General features: G+C 49.7%; 1 protein-coding gene across 1 annotated transcript in view; it reads left to right on the plus strand.

Annotated features, from left to right (window-relative positions):
- Positions 1-3,478: 3,478 nt before the first annotated feature.
- Positions 3,479-23,736, plus strand: part of GDF2 (growth differentiation factor 2) — a 44,650-nt gene continuing 24,392 nt past the window's right edge. Inside the window, exon 1 of the mRNA XM_075288198.1 lies at positions 3,479-3,791. Within this exon, the coding sequence (XP_075144299.1) occupies positions 3,479-3,791 (313 nt within the window). The remainder of the gene's footprint in view (positions 3,792-23,736) is intronic.

Genomic DNA, 23,736 nt, shown 5'->3' on the forward strand with positions numbered 1-23,736 from the left:
CCCCTTCAAGCCCAGCTAATTTTGGACCCTGAATTGAAAGTTTTTTTTATTTTGCATCATCACGTTCCATACGACATAACCTGTTTGACTTTCCATGTATATGAGGGCTCGTTTTTTGCAGGACGAGTTGTATTTTTCAATGGTACCATTTTAGGGTACATAGGGTGACAGATTTTATTAACTTTTCTTACATTTTTCGTCTACATGGTTCCCTGCGGGGCGTTACCTGTCATCTATTGTTGGTCAGTATCATTTTCGTGTACGTTTTTTTGTTTTTTTTTCTGATCGCACTTTTCATGGATGAAGATTCTATATTCTGTATTTCTTAAGATTTTTTGCAAAGTAAGACCACTTTTACATTGCGTATATATTTTTTGCAGTCACTCCCAGGCCCAGGAGCCTTATGTGGCCCCCAAAGTGTATATAAGAGCGGAGGATTCCCGTGTCCTGGTGGTTTGCTCCTGGACTAGGTCATATGGTATGTTACATGGGCATGACTCTCTCATTGGGCGTCCTCATCACAACAAGGGGTGTAACATTCAACCGACAGAGGGCAGAACTTTGATGAAGGGGACGCGGTCTTCCGAAAATTTTTGCTTCCTGGATTCCAATTGCCAACAGTTGTGAAGTATATGTAAATAAGACACTGATACTCTACCGGACGTCTCCATTGGGTGGACGCCCATAAGGTCATGAACATGAGTTGAAGGACTGAGAGTACACGGGCCTACGTCACGCGTCCAGTCCTGGTGTAAAGTTGATGGAGCGAGGACGGTGAAGGACTGAGAGTACACGGGCCTACGTCACGCGTCCAGTCCTGGTGTAAAGTTGATGGAGCGAGGACGGTGAAGGACTGAGAGTACACGGGCCTACGTCACGCGTCCAGTCCTGGTGTAAAGTTGATGGAGCGTTAAAGGACTGAGAGTACACGGGCCTACGTCACGCGTCCAGTCCTGGTGTAAAGTTGATGGAGCGTTGAAGGACTGAGAGTACACGGGCCTACGTCACGCGTCCAGTCCTGGTGTAAAGTTGATGGAGCGTTAAAGGACTGAGAGTACACGGGCCTACGTCACGCGTCCAGTCCTGGTGTAAAGTTGATGGAGCGTTAAAGGACTGAGAGTACACGGGCCTACGTCACGCGTCCAGTCCTGGTGTAAAGTTGATGGAGCGAGGACGGTGAAGGACTGAGAGTACACGGGCCTACGTCACGCGTCCAGTCCTGGTGTAAAGTTGATGGAGCGAGGACGGTGAAGGACTGAGAGTACACGGGCCTACGTCACGCGTCCAGTCCTGGTGTAAAGTTGATGGAGCGTTGAAGGACTTCTCTATTATTACCTGTAGACCTGTAGGTTGTCTTGTCTTGTGTCCTGAAGATGTAATTTATGTTCGGAATGATTATATGTATGGGATATCTATTAGATGACTATATCAGATGTCTCGGCCGTGTCCTCCATCATAGTGCTCAAGTATTTGTGGCCTAATAAAACCTCCTCTAATTTACTGTCCATGTTCTATGTGTGCGGCAGATCCTCTCGGCCCCTACATGGATCGGCAGGGTCAGGGGTCACGATATGGGGTGCAGTCCATGAAGAGCGTCTGGTGTGAGGACATTTATAAGGAATATGTCTGAGTTTATGGGGAATTATTTCACTTTCGCTGTTTACATACTCATGTTCTTCTGACATTCCTTTCCTTCCTTCTGTCTCCTCCTTCTAGAAGGATCTCACTATGTATGACCAGGCCTGGCCATAGGGTGAACACATAAAGGTGCCCTGGGCCCTGATACCGCACGTGCTGCCCAGTTCACAAGGACGGGACATTGGTAGTGTTAGGACTAGTTCACACAACAGAGTTTGGGTCGGGAACTCGGTCTACATATCGGCCCATGTCGGTTTTCACACCAAAGCTGCTAATCCCTATCCACAGGCTAGGGGACACATTGCAGATCAGTGGTGGTCCAACTGTTGGGACCAAGTGGGAGTCTTTGTCGGAAAGGTTTGACCCCATATCCATTAATTTCAATAGGACCTCCGGAGATGGCTGCAGTCCAGTGCTCGTCTCTCTCTGGAGGTCCCACTAAAATGAATGGATCCCGTTTCTGACAGCCGGGGAGCAGAACACCCCAATCGTTGTGATCAGTGGGGGTCTCAGGAGTGGGGTCACCAAAATTGGGCCTATATGTCTCATTTTGGCCAGGTTATGGCCCAGTGATATCTGCTTAAAGGGGTTCACCCTCCAAATCAGCTCATCTTCTACCCTGGACCACGAATGCGTTGCAGTCCTGGTCCAGGGTAGGAGATGAGCTGCTTTGACTGTCTAATATCCATATAATAAACTGGGTAGGATATTACCAAAAACCACATCTAGGTGCCAAGTGAGGTTGTCCAGTATCTCTTTTCTCCAGGCCCGACCTTCTCGATGTTGTGTTGGGGTCCGATCGTCAATCATTTAGCTGCCTTCTGAGGCCTACTCCTTAGTGGACAGGTATCCCCAAATCCCAGAGCTAAGAGGAGCCTAGTGCAAGGTATAGACAGTGTCCCCAGTCCAAGAGATAGCTGTAGGCCCATCATGAAGGCCATGATACTCTGAACCCCCTCCCTAAAAACCCACAAAAAGTTGAGGAAGATGTGTGACACAGAACCTTCTTCCATCAGTTGGCTTTATAAGATGGATGGTTGTAGAATGTAAGACGCCCAATAAAACCTTGAGGAGATGTTGTGTTCAGATTTCTGAAACCTGAAGCTCAAAGAGAAGTTGGTTGATGGTCGAACGATCACTGAACGACTAAGCTATCCATACATACTCAATGACACCAGATGAAGGATGTTGTTCTACAGAAAGATCATTCATGGACCAGACGACGACAACATTCAAGGTCAGCTAAAAACATGTTGTGAAGTTTGACCCAGCCAACGTTTCAGTTGACATCATCCATTTTGGTCAACTTCAGCCAAAGAGCCAAAGGTAAAACATAAAAAGGTCCCGCTGTCCCATGGATCGGCCTGAACAGTGTTAAGCCTTCTTACATCTATTTCTGGAGACAAACCTTTCTAGAAGAAGAAATGATGGATCGCGCCATGCCTACTTAAGTAAACAAAGTTTCAGGAAATTTCACAAATCAAGAATGCGGATATTTGGTCAAGAGCGGTTAATTAGGCAGAAGCCCCTTCCATACAAAATCTATGAGCAGCCTCCCTTCGAGCGCCACACAAGCTCAACATGTTTATAGAATCTTCATTAAGGAAGGACTTCCATGTGATAAGGTCCGTGGATACATTGCAATCCAGATAAGAGACACTGAACGCTTTGGTCCGCCTCATATCTGCCATGATAGAAGCCTCAAAAAATATCTCAAAGAAGAGCCCTGGCTGGCTTGTTCCTGCCAAGTCCATCTACTGCAAGTGAAGGAACCTTCAGATCCTAACGTTGTCCTCCTAACGTAGCTCCTCAAATTTAGAAAAATCCCACCATAAGCACGATGTGGCACACCAGGTTACCAATACTGTGCTCTCTAGTCATACTCGTAGCAAGGTTTACGCTCAACAAACCATTGCCAGAGTGGAAAGAAGACCTTCTGATGGATCCTGAAGAAGAGGCACAAGAGCTTCTGAGCTCCTTGACTGGAATAATGAAGGAGCACTTGAAAGAGAATCTGAACCTAACAGGAGACTTGTTACAAGACAAGACCACAGCGAAGCTTCCTCAGTACATGATTGATCTCTATAACCGGTATGCGGATGATAGGACGTCTATGCCGGTGTCCAACATAATCCGAAGTTTTAATGTTGAAGGTAGGACAACCTGTGGCCTTCTATATGGCTGGTGTGATGATATCTCCTAACCCTTTATGCTTGCAGTGTCTGTTCCATGTTAGAGATCGTGGATGTTTTGGTCACAGTCTAATTATGTTCCCATCTACGAGATTGTCTTCTGGTAGTTTCAGATATTATTGTGGTCCTTGAGAACATTGAGGCTTCTACTGAGACATTGATTGTTTAATGGGTCACATCAATGTTCCTATATACACATCATATACATAGTCATACATCTATCCAATGTCCATCAAAGGCAGAGTGAGGGAGAGGACCTCCGGTCAATGGCCAGGTCAAGAGCTTCAGCCCACAAACTGTAACTTCTAAATCCATAGACGTAGGCGAAGGTAAGAGTCAAAGTCCAAGAAAACCATCCATGTCCAAGCCTGATGTATTAGATGTCTTCTATTTGGTTTACCTATAACCATACAATTGCTCATATTTACTCCTGTAGATAGCCCCATTGGAGACCCACCACTGGTTCCCCAAAAATCATAAGGACTTGAGCCACCATGTTGAGGTGTTACTCCATACGATGTCTGGGGGTCTGATGGAAATACTGTAGTTCAGCTATATCCCCCTAACCATGGTCGTACAGGGTCTTGGGCGCCTCTTCGAGTGATCCCATCAGTAGGACAATCAGCATGTTTATATGCTATCCCGTAATATTACTTGTGGGACAACCCCCATATCAGATTAGTCTGAGGTGTAAACTGAAGCTTCTGGTCCCAGGTCCAATATTAAGGTCCCCGAGCTATCACATAATACTTGTGTTCTCCTACGCAGCGGCGAGACCTTTGGCGCCAGAAGCTCCAGTAGGGTCACCACAGCCCCTATAGTTACACTCGTGAGCTTAGTGACCATTACTATGTGTGTGTGTTACGACATCACCTCTGGTGACCAGGGCTGCCACGTCTGTCCATAGTGACGTCATTGCTGAGGTTGGTGGCTGGACGCTGTGGTCGGTGAGGGCTCAGTATGGTTAGAGTTAGATGGTTGGATCTTGGTTGCTTGAAGGGCGTAGTAATACATATCCCATTAATCTCCAATATCTGATCGGTGGGGGGGAAGACAGGTGGCCCCAAGACGAATCAGCTGTTCATTGCTACTGCCGATACTATTCATGGCACAGATCCAGAAATGGAGACAGATAGCTCCGGCCATGATGCGGCTCAGGTTCCATTGGTCGCAGTTGGCTTGGAGCCATTTGCCTCCCTACAGTGCACAGTCCTGGCATCAGACGTGGCCCTGCATAGCTGATCTGTGCGGGGGCTGCCTATCAGGTCAGATATACATGGCCTGTCTTGTGGTCAGTGTAGTCTCTGGTAGCAGGACCACATGCTGATTCCTTAGAGGTGAACCCAAGTTGCGCTTATGTCTTGTAGTTTGTTGCTCCCATATTGTGAGACCTGTCGGTGTCAGACATTGCCCAAGTTACCCAAGATGGAGATGGTTTCCTATATAAGTGCCCCGGTGCGTTAGTTTGTAGATCAGCGTGTAGGAGCCGGGGCACCTTGGAGAGTGACCTATTCGGAAGCTTGTTGGACATCTTAAGAAGAGAAGTCTCCAGGTATTTTAACACCTATGGACACCGGTAAGAGGTCACCAGTTATGGGCAGTACATAGGAATCTCTCTTAAAGGGGTTGGCCAGGAAATAAAGTTCTGCAAGGAGGATGAAGAAGATGAAAGAACCCTGAAAAGCATACTCACCTGTCCCGGCACTCTGGTGTCCCCTGCAGCTGTTTGGCCTATGGTGTCCTGTGGCTTCTTCTGGCGGACATCCTCTCCTCACATGTCTTCTGAGGCCCAAGAGCAGCCTAAATGGTCAAAGGAAAGGAACACACACGTGTCACCTCTGACATCCCATCTACTTTCCTTTGGCCGCTGATTTTTTTATTTATTTTTGACCTTCCCTGGTCTCCTTATGGGAAACTGTATTTCCTGGACAACCCCTATAAGGTTACAGTGACAACATATGAAGCTTCTGCGGTTTCCTATGCTGGTCCAATCAGCAGCAGAGGAGGAGGGGGGATATGTAAACTCTGCTCCTGCCACCCCAGGTGCCTGCTATTAGTTTGTACTTTAGTGATGCTCCTGGACTTAGCTCCTCTGTGCTGGATTACTGGATTGAACTTTTGGCTTGGACATGTCCACGTGACCTCCTGTGACTGTTAGTATTAGACACACCCCCTGTGTCCACGTGACCTCCTGTGACTGTTAGTATTAGACACACCCTCTGTGTCCACGTGACCTCCTGTGACTGTTAGTATTAGACACACCCCCTGTGTCCACGTGACCTCCTGTGACTGTTAGTATTAGACACACCCCCTGTGTCCACGTGACCTCCTGTGACTGTTAGTATTAGATACACCCCCTGTGTCCACGTGACCTCCTGTGACTGTTAGTATTAGACACCCCCTGTGTCCACGTAACCTCCTGTGACTGTTAGTATTAGATACACCCCCTGTGTCCACATGACCTCCTGTGACTGTTAGTATTAGACACACCCCCTGTGTCCACGTGACCTCCTGTGACTGTTAGTGTTAGGCACACCCCCTGTGTCCACGTAACCTCCTGTGACTGTTAGTATTAGATACACCCCCTGTGTCCACGTGACCTCCTGTGACTGTTAGTATTAGAAACACCCCCTGTGTCCACGTAACCTCCTGTGACTGTAAGTATTAGACACCCCCTGTGTCCACGTGACCTCCTGTGGCTGTTAGTGTTAGGCACACCCCCTGTATGCACGTGACCTCCTGTGGCTGTTAGTATTAGATACACCCCCTGTGTCCACGTGACCTCCTGTGACTGTTAGTATTAGGCACACCCTCTGTGTCCACGTGACGTCCTGTGACTGTTAGTATTAGGCACACACCCTGTGTCCACGTGACCTTCAGTGAATGTTAGTATTAGACACACCCTGTGTCCACGTGACCTCCTGTGACTGTTAGTGTTAGGCACACCCCCTGTGTCCACGTAACCTCCTGTGACTGTTAGTATTAGATACACCCCCTGTGTCCACGTGACCTCCTGTGACTGTTAGTATTAGAAACACCCCCTGTGTCCACGTAACCTCCTGTGACTGTAAGTATTAGACACCCCCTGTGTCCACGTGACCTCCTGTGGCTGTTAGTGTTAGGCACACCCCCTGTATGCACGTGACCTCCTGTGGCTGTTAGTATTAGATACACCCCCTGTGTCCACGTGACCTCCTGTGACTGTTAGTATTAGGCACACCCTCTGTGTCCACGTGACGTCCTGTGACTGTTAGTATTAGGCACACACCCTGTGTCCACGTGACCTTCAGTGAATGTTAGTATTAGACACACCCTGTGTCCACGTGACCTCCTGTGACTGTTAGTGTTAGGCACACCCCCTGTGTCCACGTAACCTCCTGTGACTGTTAGTATTAGATACACCCCCTGTGTCCACGTGACCTCCTGTGACTGTTAGTATTAGACACACCCCCTGTGTCCACGTAACCTCCTGTGACTGTAAGTATTAGACACCCCCCTGTGTCCACGTGACCTCCTGTGGCTGTTAGTGTTAGGCACACCCCCTGTATGCACGTGACCTCCTGTGGCTGTTAGTATTAGATACACCCCCTGTGTCCACGTGACCTCCTGTGACTGTTAGTATTAGGCACACACCCTGTGTCCACGTGACCTTCAGTGAATGTTAGTATTAGACACCCCCTGTGTCCACGTGACCTCCTGTGACTGTTAGTATTAGAGACACCCCTGTGTCCACGTGACCTCCTGTGACTGTTAGTATTAGACACACACCCTGTATCCACGTGACGTCCTTTGAATATTAGTATTAGACACACCCCCTGTGTCCACGTGACCTCCTGTGACTGTTAGTATTAGGCACACCCCCTGTGTCCACGTGACCTCCTGTGACTGTAAGTATTAGACACCCCCCCTGTGTCCACGTGACCTCCTGTGACTGTTAGTATTAGGCACACCCCCTGTATCCACGTGACCTCCTGTGGCTGTTAGTATTAGGCACACCCCCTGTGTCCACGTGACCTCCTGTGACTGTTAGTATTAGACACACCCCCTGTATCCACGTGACCTCCTGTGACTGTTAGTATTAGACACACCCCCTGTGTTTACATGACCTCCTATGACTGTTAGTATTAGACACCCCCCTGTGTCCACGTTACCTCCTATGAATATTAGTATTAGACACGCCCCCTGTGTCCACGTGACCTCCTGTGACGGTTAGTATTAGAGACACCCCCTGTGTCCACGTGACCTCCTGTGACTGTTAGTATTAGACACACCCCCTGTGTCCATGTGACCTCCTGTGACTGTAAGTATTAGACACCCCCCTGTGTCCACGTGACCTCCAGTGTATGTTAATATTAGACACACCCCCTGTGCCCACATGACCTCCTGTGAATGTTAGTATTAGACACACCCCCTGTGTCCACGTGACCTCCTGTGACTGTTAGTATTAGACACACCCCCTGTGTCCACGTGACCTCCTGTGACTGTTAGTATTAGACACACCCCCTGTGTCCACGTGACCTCCTTTGACTGTTAGTATTAGGCAAACCCCCTGTGTCCACGTGACCTCCTGTGACTGTTAGTATTAGACACCCCCTGTGCCCACGTGACCTCCTGTGACTGTTAGTATTAGACACACCCCCTGTGTTCACGTGACCTCCTGTGAATATTAGTATTAGACACCCCCTGTGCCCATGTGACCTCCTGTGACTGTTAGTATTAGACACACCCCCTGTGTCCACGTGACCTCCTGTGAATATTAGTATTAGACACCCCCTGTGCCCACGTGACCTCCTGTGACTGTTAGTGTTAGACACACCCCCTGTGTCCACGTGACCTCCTGTGAATATTAGTATTAGACACCCCCTGTGCCCACGTGACCTCCTGTGGCTGTTAGTATTAGACACACCCCCTGTGTCCATGTGACCTCCTTTGAATATTAGTATTAGACACCCCCTGTGCCCACGTGACCTCCTGTGACTGTTAGTATTAGACACACCCCCTGTGTCCACGTAACCAACTTTGAATATTAGTATTAGACACACACCCTGTGTCCACGTGACCTCCTGTGACTGTTAGTATTAGACACACACCCTGTGTCCACGTGACCTCCTGTGACTGTTAGTGTTAGACACACCCCCTGTGTCCACGTGATCTCCTGTGACTGTTAATATTAGACACACCCCCTGTGTCCATGTGACCTCCTGTGACTGTAAGTATTAGACACACCCCCTGTGTCCACGTGACCTCCAGTGTATGTTAATATTAGACACACCCCCTGTGCCCACATGACCTCCTGTGAATGTTAGTATTAGACACACACCCTGTGCTCATGTGACCTCCTATGACTGTTAGTATTAGACACACCCCCTGTGTCCACTTGACCTCCTGTGACTGTTAGTGTTAGACACACCCCCTGTGTCCACGTGACCTCCTTTGAATATTAGTATTAGACACACCCCCTGTGTCCACGTGACCTCCTGTGACTGTTAGTATTAGGCACACCCTCTGTGTCCACGTGACGTCCTGTGACTGTTAGTATTAGGCACACACCCTGTGTCCACGTGACCTTCAGTGAATGTTAGTATTAGACACACCCTGTGTCCATGTGACCTCCTGTGACTTTTAGTATTAGAGACACCCCTGTGTCCACGTGACCTCCTGTGACTGTTAGTATTAGACACACACCCTGTATCCACGTGACGTCCTTTGAATATTAGTATTAGACACACCCCCTGTGTCCACGTGACCTCCTGTGACTGTTAGTATTAGGCACACCCCCTGTGTCCACGTAACCTCCTGCGACTGTAAGTATTAGACACCCCCCTGTGTCCACGTGACCTCCTGTGGCTGTTAGTATTAGGCACACCCCCTGTATCCACGTGACCTCCTGTGGCTGTTAGTATTAGGCACACCCCCTGTGTCCACGTGACCTCCTGTGACTGTTAGTATTAGACACAACCCCTGTCCACGTGACCTCCTATGACTGTTAGTATTAGACACACCCCCTGTGTCCATGTGACCTCCTGTGACTGTTAGTATTAGACACCCCCCTGTGTCCACGTTACCTCCTATGAATATTAGTATTAGACATGCCCCCTGTGTCCACGTGACGTCCTGTGACTGTTAGTATTAGGCACACACCCTGTGTCCACGTGACCTTCAGTGAATGTTAGTATTAGACACACCCTGTGTCCACGTGACCTCCTGTGACTGTTAGTATTAGAGACACCCCTGTGTCCACGTGACCTCCTGTGACTGTTATTATTAGACACACCCCCTGTGTCCACGTTACCTCCTATGAATATTAGTATTAGACACGCCCTCTGTGTCCACGTGACGTCCTGTGACTGTTAGTATTAGACACACACCCTGTGTCCACGTGACCTCCTGTGACTGTTAGTATTAGACACACCCCCTGTGTCCACGTTACCTCCTATGAATATTAGTATTAGACACACCCCCTGTGTCCACGTGATGTCCTGTGACTGTTAGTATTAGACACACCCCCTGTGTCCACGTTACCTCCTATGAATATTAGTATTAGACACGCCCCCTGTGTCCACGTGATGTCCTGTGACTGTTAGTATTAGACACACCCCCTGTGTCCACGTTACCTCCTATGAATATTAGTATTAGACACGCCCCCTGTGTCCACGTGATCTCCTGTGACTGTTAGTATTAGACACACACCCTGTGTCCACGTGACCTCCTGTGACTGTTAGTATTAGACACACCCCCTGTGTCCACGTTACCTCCTATGAATATTAGAATTAGACACACCCCCTGTGTCCATGTGACCTCCTGTGACTGTTAGTATTAGACACACCCCCTGTGTCCACGTTACCTCCTATGAATATTAGTATTAGACACGCCCCCTGTGTCCACGTGATGTCCTGTGACTGTTAGTATTAGACACACCCCCTGTGTCCACGTTACCTCCTATGAATATTAGTATTAGACACGCCCCCTGTGTCCACGTGATCTCCTGTGACTGTTAGTATTAGACACACACCCTGTGTCCACGTGACCTCCTGTGACTGTTAGTATTAGACACACCCCCTGTGTCCACGTTACCTCCTATGAATATTAGTATTAGACACACCCCCTGTGTCCATGTGACCTCCTGTGACTGTTAGTATTAGACACACCCCCTGTGTCCACGTTACCTCCTATGAATATTAGTATTAGACACGCCCCCTGTGTCCACGTGATGTCCTGTGACTGTTAGTATTAGACACCCCCCTGTGTCCACGTGACCTCCTGTGACTGTTAGTATTAGACACACCCCCTGTGTCCACGTGACCTCCTGTGACTGTTAGTATTAGACACACCCCCTGTGTCCACGTGACCTCCTGTGACTGTTAGTATTAGACACACCCTCTGTGTCCACGTGACCTCCTGTGACTGTTAGTATTAGACACACCCCCTGTGTCCACGTGACCTCCTGTGACTGTTAGTATTAGATACACCCCCTGTGTCCACATGACCTCCTGTGACTGTTAGTATTAGACACACCCCCTGTGTCCACGTGACCTCCTGTGACTGTTAGTGTTAGGCACACCCCCTGTGTCCACGTAACCTCCTGTGACTGTTAGTATTAGATACACCCCCTGTGTCCACGTGACCTCCAGTGACTGTTAGTATTAGACACACCCCCTGTGTCCACGTAACCTCCTGTGACTGTAAGTATTAGACACCCCCTGTGTCCACGTGACCTCCTGTGGCTGTTAGTGTTAGGCACACCCCCTGTATGCACGTGACCTCCTGTGGCTGTTAGTATTAGATACACCCCCTGTGTCCACGTGACCTCCTGTGACTGTTAGTATTAGGCACACCCTCTGTGTCCACGTGACGTCCTGTGACTGTTAGTATTAGGCACACACCCTGTGTCCACGTGACCTTCAGTGAATGTTAGTATTAGACACACCCTGTGTCCACGTGACCTCCTGTGACTGTTAGTGTTAGGCACACCCCCTGTGTCCACGTAACCTCCTGTGACTGTTAGTATTAGATACACCCCCTGTGTCCACGTGACCTCCTGTGACTGTTAGTATTAGACACACCCCCTGTGTCCACGTAACCTCCTGTGACTGTAAGTATTAGACACCCCCCTGTGTCCACGTGACCTCCTGTGGCTGTTAGTATTAGACACACCCCCTGTGTCCACGTGACCTCCTGTGACTGTTAGTGTTAGGCACACCCCCTGTGTCCACGTAACCTCCTGTGACTGTTAGTATTAGATACACCCCCTGTGTCCACGTGACCTCCTGTGACTGTTAGTATTAGACACACCCCCTGTGTCCACGTAACCTCCTGTGACTGTAAGTATTAGACACCCCTGTGTCCACGTGACCTCCTGTGGCTGTTAGTGTTAGGCACACCCCCTGTATGCACGTGACCTCCTGTGGCTGTTAGTATTAGATACACCCCCTGTGTCCACGTGACCTCCTGTGACTGTTAGTATTAGGCACACCCTCTGTGTCCACGTGACGTCCTGTGACTGTTAGTATTAGGCACACACCCTGTGTCCACGTGACCTTCAGTGAATGTTAGTATTAGACACACCCTGTGTCCACGTGACCTCCTGTGACTGTTAGTGTTAGGCACACCCCCTGTGTCCACGTAACCTCCTGTGACTGTTAGTATTAGATACACCCCCTGTGTCCACGTGACCTCCTGTGACTGTTAGTATTAGACACACCCCCTGTGTCCACGTAACCTCCTGTGACTGTAAGTATTAGACACCCCCCTGTGTCCACGTGACCTCCTGTGGCTGTTAGTGTTAGGCACACCCCCTGTATGCACGTGACCTCCTGTGGATGTTAGTATTAGATACACCCCCTGTGTCCACGTGACCTCCTGTGACTGTTAGTATTAGGCACACCCTCTGTGTCCACGTGACGTCCTGTGACTGTTAGTATTAGGCACACACCCTGTGTCCACGTGACCTTCAGTGAATGTTAGTATTAGACACACCCTGTGTCCACGTGACCTCCTGTGACTGTTAGTATTAGAGACACCCCTGTGTCCACGTGACCTCCTGTGACTGTTAGTATTAGACACACACCCTGTATCCACGTGACGTCCTTTGAATATTAGTATTAGACACACCCCCTGTGTCCACGTGACCTCCTGTGACTGTTAGTATTAGACACACCCCCTGTGTCCACGTGACCTCCTGTGACTGTTAGTATTAGACACACCCTCTGTGTCCACGTGACCTCCTGTGACTGTTAGTATTAGACACACCCCCTGTGTCCACGTGACCTCCTGTGACTGTTAGTATTAGACACACCCCCTGTGTCCACGTGACCTCCTGTGACTGTTAGTATTAGATACACCCCCTGTGTCCACGTGACCTCCTGTGACTGTTAGTATTAGATACACCCCCTGTGTCCACATGACCTCCTGTGACTGTTAGTATTAGACACACCCCCTGTGTCCACGTGACCTCCTGTGACTGTTAGTGTTAGGCACACCCCCTGTGTCCACGTAACCTCCTGTGACTGTTAGTATTAGATACACCCCCTGTGTCCACGTGACCTCCTGTGACTGTTAGTATTAGACACACCCCCTGTGTCCACGTAACCTCCTGTGACTGTAAGTATTAGACACCCCCTGTGTCCACGTGACCTCCTGTGGCTGTTAGTGTTAGGCACACCCCCTGTATGCACGTGACCTCCTGTGGCTGTTAGTATTAGATACACCCCCTGTGTCCACGTGACCTCCTGTGACTGTTAGTATTAGGCACACCCTCTGTGTCCACGTGACGTCCTGTGACTGTTAGTATTAGGCACACACCCTGTGTCCACGTGACCTTCAGTGAATGTTAGTATTAGACACCCCCTGTGTCCACGTGACCTCCTGTGGCTGTTAGTGTTAGGCACACCCCCTGTATGCACGTGACCTCCTGTGGCTGTTAGTATTAGATACACCCCCTGTGTCTACGTGACCTCCTGTGACTGTTAGTATTAGGCACACCCTCTGTGTCCACGTGACGTCCTGTGACTGTTAGTATTAGGCACACACCCTGTGTCCACGTGACCTTCAGTGAATGTTAGTATTAGACACACCCTGTGTCCACGTGACCTCCTGTGACTGTTAGTGTTAGGCACACCCCCTGTGTCCACGTAACCTCCTGTGACTGTTAGTATTAGATACACCCCCTGTGTCCACGTGACCTCCTGTGACTGTTAGTATTAGACACACCCCCTGTGTCCACGTAACCTCCTGTGACTGTACGTATTAGACACCCCCCTGTGTCCACGTGACCTCCTGTGGCTGTTAGTATTAGACACACCCCCTGTGTCCACGTGACCTCCTGTGACTGTTAGTGTTAGGCACACCCCCTGTGTCCACGTAACCTCCTGTGACTGTTAGTATTAGATACACCCCCTGTGTCCACGTGACCTCCTGTGACTGTTAGTATTAGACACACCCCCTGTGTCCACGTAACCTCCTGTGACTGTAAGTATTAGACACCCCCTGTGTCCACGTGACCTCCTGTGGCTGTTAGTGTTAGGCACACCCCCTGTATGCACGTGACCTCCTGTGGCTGTTAGTATTAGATACACCCCCTGTGTCCACGTGACCTCCTGTGACTGTTAGTATTAGGCACACCCTCTGTGTCCACGTGACGTCCTGTGACTGTTAGTATTGGGCACACACCCTGTGTCCACGTGACCTTCAGTGAATGTTAGTATTAGACACACCCTGTGTCCACGTGACCTCCTGTGACTGTTAGTGTTAGGCACACCCCCTGTGTCCACGTAACCTCCTGTGACTGTTAGTATTAGATACACCCCCTGTGTCCACGTGACCTCCTGTGACTGTTAGTATTAGACACACCCCCTGTGTCCACGTAACCTCCTGTGACTGTAAGTATTAGACACCCCCCTGTGTCCACGTGACCTCCTGTGGCTGTTAGTGTTAGGCACACCCCCTGTATGCACGTGACCTCCTGTGGATGTTAGTATTAGATACACCCCCTGTGTCCACGTGACCTCCTGTGACTGTTAGTATTAGGCACACCCTCTGTGTCCACGTGACGTCCTGTGACTGTTAGTATTAGGCACACACCCTGTGTCCACGTGACCTTCAGTGAATGTTAGTATTAGACACACCCTGTGTCCACGTGACCTCCTGTGACTGTTAGTATTAGAGACACCCCTGTGTCCACGTGACCTCCTGTGACTGTTAGTATTAGACACACACCCTGTATCCACGTGACGTCCTTTGAATATTAGTATTAGACACACCCCCTGTGTCCACGTGACCTCCTGTGACTGTTAGTATTAGGCACACCCCCTGTGTCCACGTGACCTCCTGTGACTGTAAGTATTAGACACCCCCCTGTGTCCACGTGACCTCCTGTGACTGTTAGTATTAGGCACACCCCCTGTATCCACGTGACCTCCTGTGGCTGTTAGTATTAGGCACACCCCCTGTGTCCACGTGACCTCCTGTGACTGTTAGTATTAGACACACCCCCTGTATCCACGTGACCTCCTGTGACTGTTAGTATTAGACACACCCCCTGTGTTTACATGACCTCCTATGACTGTTAGTATTAGACACCCCCCTGTGTCCACGTTACCTCCTATGAATATTAGTATTAGACACGCCCCCTGTGTCCACGTGACCTCCTGTGACGGTTAGTATTAGAGACACCCCCTGTGTCCACGTGACCTCCTGTGACTGTTAGTATTAGACACACCCCCTGTGTCCATGTGACCTCCTGTGACTGTAAGTATTAGACACACCCCCTGTGTCCACGTGACCTCCAGTGTATGTTAATATTAGACACACCCCCTGTGCCCACATGACCTCCTGTGACTGTTAGTATTAGGCACACCCCCTGTGTCCACGTGACCTCCTGTGACTGTAAGTATTAGACACCCCCCCTGTGTCCACGTGACCTCCTGTGTTAGTATTAGACACACCCCCTGTATCCACGTGACCTCCTGTGACTGTTAGTATTAGACACACCCCCTGTGTTTACATGACCTCCTATGACTGTTAGTGTTAGACACACCCCCTGTGTCCACGTGACCTCCTGTGAATATTAGTATTAGACACCCCCTGTGCCCACGTGACCTCCTGTGGCTGTTAGTATTAGACACACCCCCTGTGTCCATGTGACCTCCTTTGAATATTAGTATTAGACACACACCCTGTGTCCACATGACCTCCTGTGAATATTAGTATTAGACACCCCCTGTGCCCACGTGACCTCCTGTGACTGTTAGTATTAGACACACCCCCTGTGTCCACATAACCAACTTTGAATATTAGTATTAGACACACACCCTGTGTCCACGTGACCTCCTGTGACTGTTAGTGTTAGACACACCCCCTGTGTCCACGTGATCTCCTGTGACTGTTAATATTAGACACACCCCCTGTGTCCATGTGACCTCCTGTGACTGTAAGTATTAGACACACCCCCTGTGTCCACGTGACCTCCAGTGTATGTTAATATTAGACACACCCCCTGTGCCCACATGACCTCCTGTGAATGTTAGTATTAGACACACACCCTGTGCTCATGTGACCTCCTATGACTGTTAGTATTAGACACACCCCCTGTGTCCACTTGACCTCCTGTGACTGTTAGTATTAGACACACACCCTGTATCCACGTGACGTCCTTTGAATATTAGTATTAGACACACCCCCTGTGTCCACGTGACCTCCTGTGACTGTTAGTATTAGGCACACCCCCTGTGTCCACGTGACCTCCTGTGACTGTAAGTATTAGACACCCCCCCTGTGTCCACGTGACCTCCTGTGACTGGTAGTATTAGGCACACTCCCTGTATCCACGTGACCTCCTGTGGCTGTTAGTATTAGGCACACCCCCTGTGTCCACGTGACCTCCTGTGACTGTTAGTATTAGACACACCCCCTGTATCCACGTGACCTCCTGTGACTGTTAGTATTAGACACACCCCCTGTGTTTACATGACCTCCTATGACTGTTAGTATTAGACACCCCCCTGTGTCCACGTTACCTCCTATGAATATTAGTATTAGACACGCCCCCTGTGTCCACGTGACCTCCTGTGACGGTTAGTATTAGAGACACCCCCTGTGTCCACGTGACCTCCTGTGACTGTTAGTATTAGACACACCCCCTGTGTCCATGTGACCTCCTGTGACTGTAAGTATTAGACACCCCCCTGTGTCCACGTGACCTCCAGTGTATGTTAATATTAGACACACCCCCTGTGCCCACATGACCTCCTGTGAATGTTAGTATTAGACACACCCCCTGTGTCCACGTGACCTCCTGTGACTGTTAGTATTAGACACACCCCCTGTGTCCACGTGACCTCCTGTGACTGTTAGTATTAGACACACCCCCTGTGTGACCTCCTGTGACTGTTAGTATTAGGCACACCCCCTGTGTCCACGTGACCTCCTGTGACTGTAAGTATTAGACACCCCCCCTGTGTCCACGTGACCTCCTGTGTTAGTATTAGACACACCCCCTGTATCCACGTGACCTCCTGTGACTGTTAGTATTAGACACACCCCCTGTGTTTACATGACCTCCTATGACTGTTATTGTTAGACACACCCCCTGTGTCCACGTGACCTCCTGTGAATATTAGTATTAGACACCCCCTGTGCCCACGTGACCTCCTGTGGCTGTTAGTATTAGACACACCCCCTGTGTCCATGTGACCTCCTTTGAATATTAGTATTAGACACACACCCTGTGTCCACATGACCTCCTGTGAATATTAGTATTAGACACCCCCTGTGCCCACGTGACCTCCTGTGACTGTTAGTATTAGACACACCCCCTGTGTCCACGTAACCAACTTTGAATATTAGTATTAGACACACACCCTGTGTCCACGTGACCTCCTGTGACTGTTAGTGTTAGACACACCCCCTGTGTCCACGTGATCTCCTGTGACTGTTAATATTAGACACACCCCCTGTGTCCATGTGACCTCCTGTGACTGTAAGTATTAGACACACCCCCTGTGTCCACGTGACCTCCAGTGTATGTTAATATTAGACACACCCCCTGTGCCCACATGACCTCCTGTGAATGTTAGTATTAGACACACACCCTGTGCTCATGTGACCTCCTATGACTGTTAGTATTAGACACACCCCCTGTGTCCACTTGACCTCCTGTGACTGTTAGTGTTAGACACACCCCCTGTGTCCACGTGACCTCCTTTGAATATTAGTATTAGACACACCCCCTGTGTCCACGTGACCTCCTGTGACTGTTAGTATTAGGCACACCCTCTGTGTCCACGTGACGTCCTGTGACTGTTAGTATTAGGCACACACCCTGTGTCCACGTGACCTTCAGTGAATGTTAGTATTAGACACACCCTGTGTCCATGTGACCTCCTGTGACTTTTAGTATTAGAGACACCCCTGTGTCCACGTGACCTCCTGTGACTGTTAGTATTAGACACACACCCTGTATCCACGTGACGTCCTTTGAATATTAGTATTAGACACACCCCCTGTGTCCACGTGACCTCCTGTGACTGTTAGTATTAGGCACACCCCCTGTGTCCACGTAACCTCCTGCGACTGTAAGTATTAGACACCCCCCTGTGTCCACGTGACCTCCTGTGGCTGTTAGTATTAGGCACACCCCCTGTATCCACGTGACCTCCTGTGGCTGTTAGTATTAGGCACACCCCCTGTGTCCACGTGACCTCCTGTGACTGTTAGTATTAGACACAACCCCTGTCCACGTGACCTCCTATGACTGTTAGTATTAGACACACCCCCTGTGTCCATGTGACCTCCTGTGACTGTTAGTATTAGACACCCCCCTGTGTCCACGTTACCTCATATGAATATTAGTATTAGACATGCCCCCTGTGTCCACGTGACGTCCTGTGACTGTTAGTATTAGGCACACACCCTGTGTCCACGTGACCTTCAGTGAATGTTAGTATTAGACACACCCTGTGTCCACGTGACCTCCTGTGACTGTTAGTATTAGAGACACCCCTGTGTCCACGTGACCTCCTGTGACTGTTATTATTAGACACACCCCCTGTGTCCACGTTACCTCTTATGAATATTAGTATTAGACACGCCCTCTATGTCCACGTGACGTCCTGTGACTGTTAGTATTAGGCACACACCCTGTGTCCACGTGACCTCCTGTGACTGTTAGTATTAGACACACCCCCTGTATCCACGTGACCTCCTGTGACTGTTAGTATTAGACACACCCCCTGTGTTTACATGACCTCCTATGACTGTTAGTATTAGACACCCCCCTGTGTCCACGTTACCTCCTATGAATATTAGTATTAGACACGCCCCCTGTGTCCACGTGACCTCCTGTGACGGTTAGTATTAAAGACACCCCCTGTGTCCACGTGACCTCCTGTGACTGTTAGTATTAGACACACCCCCTGTGTCCATGTGACCTCCTGTGACTGTAAGTATTAGACACCCCCCTGTGTCCACGTGACCTCCAGTGTATGTTAATATGAGACACACCCCCTGTGCCCACATGACCTCCTGTGAATGTTAGTATTAGACACACCCCCTGTGTCCACGTGACCTCCTGTGACTGTTAGTATTAGACACACCCCCTGTGTCCACGTGACCTCCTGTGACTGTTAGTATTAGACACACCCCCTGTGTCCACGTGACCTCCTTTGACTGTTAGTATTAGGCAAACCCCCTGTGTCCACGTGACCTCCTGTGACTGTTAGTATTAGACACCCCCTGTGCCCACGTGACCTCCTGTGACTGTTAGTATTAGACACACCCCCTGTGTTCACGTGACCTCCTGTGAATATTAGTATTAGACACCCCCTGTGCCCATGTGACCTCCTGTGACTGTTAGTATTAGACACACCCCCTGTGTCCACGTGACCTCCTGTGAATATTAGTATTAGACACCCCCTGTGCCCACGTGACCTCCTGTGACTGTTAGTGTTAGACACACCCCCTGTGTCCACGTGACCTCCTGTGAATATTAGTATTAGACACCCCCTGTGCCCACGTGACCTCCTGTGGCTGTTAGTATTAGACACACCCCCTGTGTCCATGTGACCTCCTTTGAATATTAGTGTTAGACACACACCCTGTGTCCACATGACCTCCTGTGAATATTAGTATTAGACACCCCCTGTGCCCACGTGACCTCCTGTGACTGTTAGTATTAGACACACCCCCTGTGTCCACGTAACCAACTTTGAATATTAGTATTAGACACACACCCTGTGTCCACGTGACCTCCTGTGACTGTTAGTATTAGACACACACCCTGTGTCCACGTGACCTCCTGTGACTGTTAGTGTTAGACACACCCCCTGTGTCCACGTGATCTCCTGTGACTGTTAATATTAGACACACCCCCTGTGTCCATGTGACCTCCTGTGACTGTAAGTATTAGACACACCCCCTGTGTCCACGTGACCTCCAGTGTATGTTAATATTAGACACACCCCCTGTGCCCACATGACCTTCTGTGAATGTTAGTATTAGACACACACCCTGTGCTCATGTGACCTCCTATGACTGTTAGTATTAGACACACCCCCTGTGTCCACTTGACCTCCTGTGACTGTTAGTGTTAGACACACCCCCTGTGTCCACGTGACCTCCTTTGAATATTAGTATTAGACACACCCCCTGTGTCCACGTGACCTCCTGTGACTGTTAGTATTAGGCACACCCTCTGTGTCCACGTGACGTCCTGTGACTGTTAGTATTAGGCACACACCCTGTGTCCACGTGACCTTCAGTGAATGTTAGTATTAGACACACCCTGTGTCCATGTGACCTCCTGTGACTTTTAGTATTAGAGACACCCCTGTGTCCACGTGACCTCCTGTGACTGTTAGTATTAGACACACACCCTGTATCCACGTGACGTCCTTTGAATATTAGTATTAGACACACCCCCTGTGTCCACGTGACCTCCTGTGACTGTTAGTATTAGGCACACCCCCTGTGTCCACGTAACCTCCTGCGACTGTAAGTATTAGACACCCCCCTGTGTCCACGTGACCTCCTGTGGCTGTTAGTATTAGGCACACCCCCTGTATCCACGTGACCTCCTGTGGCTGTTAGTATTAGGCACACCCCCTGTGTCCACGTGACCTCCTGTGACTGTTAGTATTAGACACAACCCCTGTCCACGTGACCTCCTATGACTGTTAGTATTAGACACACCCCCTGTGTCCATGTGACCTCCTGTGACTGTTAGTATTAGACACCCCCCTGTGTCCACGTTACCTCCTATGAATATTAGTATTAGACATGCCCCCTGTGTCCACGTGACGTCCTGTGACTGTTAGTATTAGGCACACACCCTGTGTCCACGTGACCTTCAGTGAATGTTAGTATTAGACACACCCTGTGTCCACGTGACCTCCTGTGACTGTTAGTATTAGAGACACCCCTGTGTCCACGTGACCTCCTGTGACTGTTATTATTAGACACACCCCCTGTGTCCACGTTACCTCCTATGAATATTAGTATTAGACACGCCCTCTGTGTCCACGTGACGTCCTGTGACTGTTAGTATTAGGCACACACCCTGTGTCCACGTGACCTCCTGTGACTGTTAGTATTAGACACACCCCCTGTGTCCACGTTACCTCCTATGAATATTAGTATTAGACACACCCCCTGTGTCCATGTGACCTCCTGTGACTGTTAGTATTAGACACACCCCCTGTGTCCACGTTACCTCCTATGAATATTAGTATTAGACACGCCCCCTGTGTCCACGTGATGTCCTGTGACTGTTAGTATTAGACACACCCCCTGTGTCCACGTTACCTCCTATGAATATTAGTATTAGACACGCCCCCTGTGTCCACGTGATCTCCTGTGACTGTTAGTATTAGACACACACCCTGTGTCCACGTGACCTCCTGTGACTGTTAGTATTAGACACACCCCCTGTGTCCACGTTACCTCCTATGAATATTAGTATTAGACACACCCCCTGTGTCCATGTGACCTCCTGTGACTGTTAGTATTAGACACACCCCCTGTGTCCACGTTACCTCCTATGAATATTAGTATTAGACACGCCCCCTGTGTCCACGTGATGTCCTGTGACTGTTAGTATTAGACACCCCCCTGTGTCCACGTGACCTCCTGTGACTGTTAGTATTAGACACGCCCCCTGTGTCCACGTGACCTCCTGTGACTGTTAGTATTAGACACACCTCCTGTGTCCACGTGACCTCCTGTGACTGTTAGTATTAGACACCCCCCTGTGTCCACGTGACCTCCTGTGACTGTTAGTATTAGACACACCCCCTGTGTCCACGTGACCTCCTGTGACTGTTAGTATTAGACACCCCCCTGTGTCCACGTGACCTCCTGTGACTGTTAGTATTAGACACACCCCCTGTGTCCACGTGACCTTCAGTGAATGTTAGTATTAGACACACCCCCTGTGTCCACGTGACCTTCAGTGAATGTTAGTATTAGACACACCCACTGTGTCCACGTGACCTCCAGTGAATATTAGTATTAGGATGACTTTATTTATGGAGCCGCCATTATTACCTGCTTTACTACTTACTAGATCGGTGTCTGCAGACACATCCTACAAATGTCTTGTAAACCGTGAGCTAATACAGGCCTGCATTTTACAAGGCGCCGATGTCTGAGCCCAGGTGGGTGCGATGACATCATAGCATCGCCCCCCGGCACCAACACACAGGACGTCTTATTCGTGGACAGGGAGGAGGGCGATTCTGTCCATCAAGAGACCGCAGGTAGGGGAGGGGTCTATAATCGGTCCACAGCAGTTTCCATTCTGGTCCAATTTTAGACTCCGCCTCCTCCGGCAGAACCAGCGTTGATTGGCAGAATGCTGTACATTGGTCAATCAACGCTGGCCAATGCATTCCTATGGCGAGATGAAGCAGAGCTAGCCGTGCGGTTAGCTCAGCTACTCCGGACACCGGAGATGAAGCAGTGCTCAGCTCTGCTACACCCAACCATCCCTCCAACTACTCCTCCTGTCACACACACAGCTCTGCTACACCCAACCGTCCCTCCATCTACTCCTCCTGTCACACACACAGCTCTGCTACACCCAACCATCCCTCCAACTACTCCTCCTGTCACACACACAGCTCTGCTACACCCAACCATCCCTCCAACTACTCCTCCTGTCACACACACAGCTCTGCTACACCCAACCGTCCCTCCATCTACTCCTCCTGTCACACACACAGCTCTGCTACACCCAACCATCCCTCCAACTACTCCTCCTGTCACACACACAGCTCTGCTACACCCAACCATCCCTCCAACTACTCCTCCTGTCACACACACAGCTCTGCTACACCCAACCATCCCTCCAACTACTCCTCCTGTCACACACAGCTCTGCTACACCCAACCATCCCTCCAACTACTCCTCCTGTCACACACACAGCTCTGCTACACCCAACCATCCCTCCAACTACTCCTCCTGTCACACACACAGCTCTGCTACACCCAACCATCCCTCCAACTACTCCTCCTGTCACACACACAGCTCTGCTACACCCAACCATCCCTCCAGCTACTCCTCCTGTCACACACAGCTCTGCATTACTGCCATCCATCCCTCCAGCTACTCCTCCTGTCACACACACACAGCTCTGCACTACACCCAACCATCCCTCCAGCTACTCCTCCTGTCATACACACAGCTCTGCACTACTGCCAACCATCCCTCCAACTACTCCTCCTGTCACACACACAGATCTGCATTACTGCCATCCATCCCTCCAGCTACTCCTCCTGTCACACACACAGCTCTGCACTACTCCCAACCATCCCTCCAGCTACTCCTCCTGTCACACACACAGCTCTGCACTACTGCCAACCATCCCTCCAGCTACTCCTCCTGTCACACACAGCTCTGCACTACTGCCAGCCAT

This window comes from Leptodactylus fuscus, chromosome 10 (genome assembly GCF_031893055.1).
Source record: "Leptodactylus fuscus isolate aLepFus1 chromosome 10, aLepFus1.hap2, whole genome shotgun sequence".
Lineage (NCBI taxonomy): Eukaryota > Metazoa > Chordata > Amphibia > Anura > Leptodactylidae > Leptodactylus > Leptodactylus fuscus.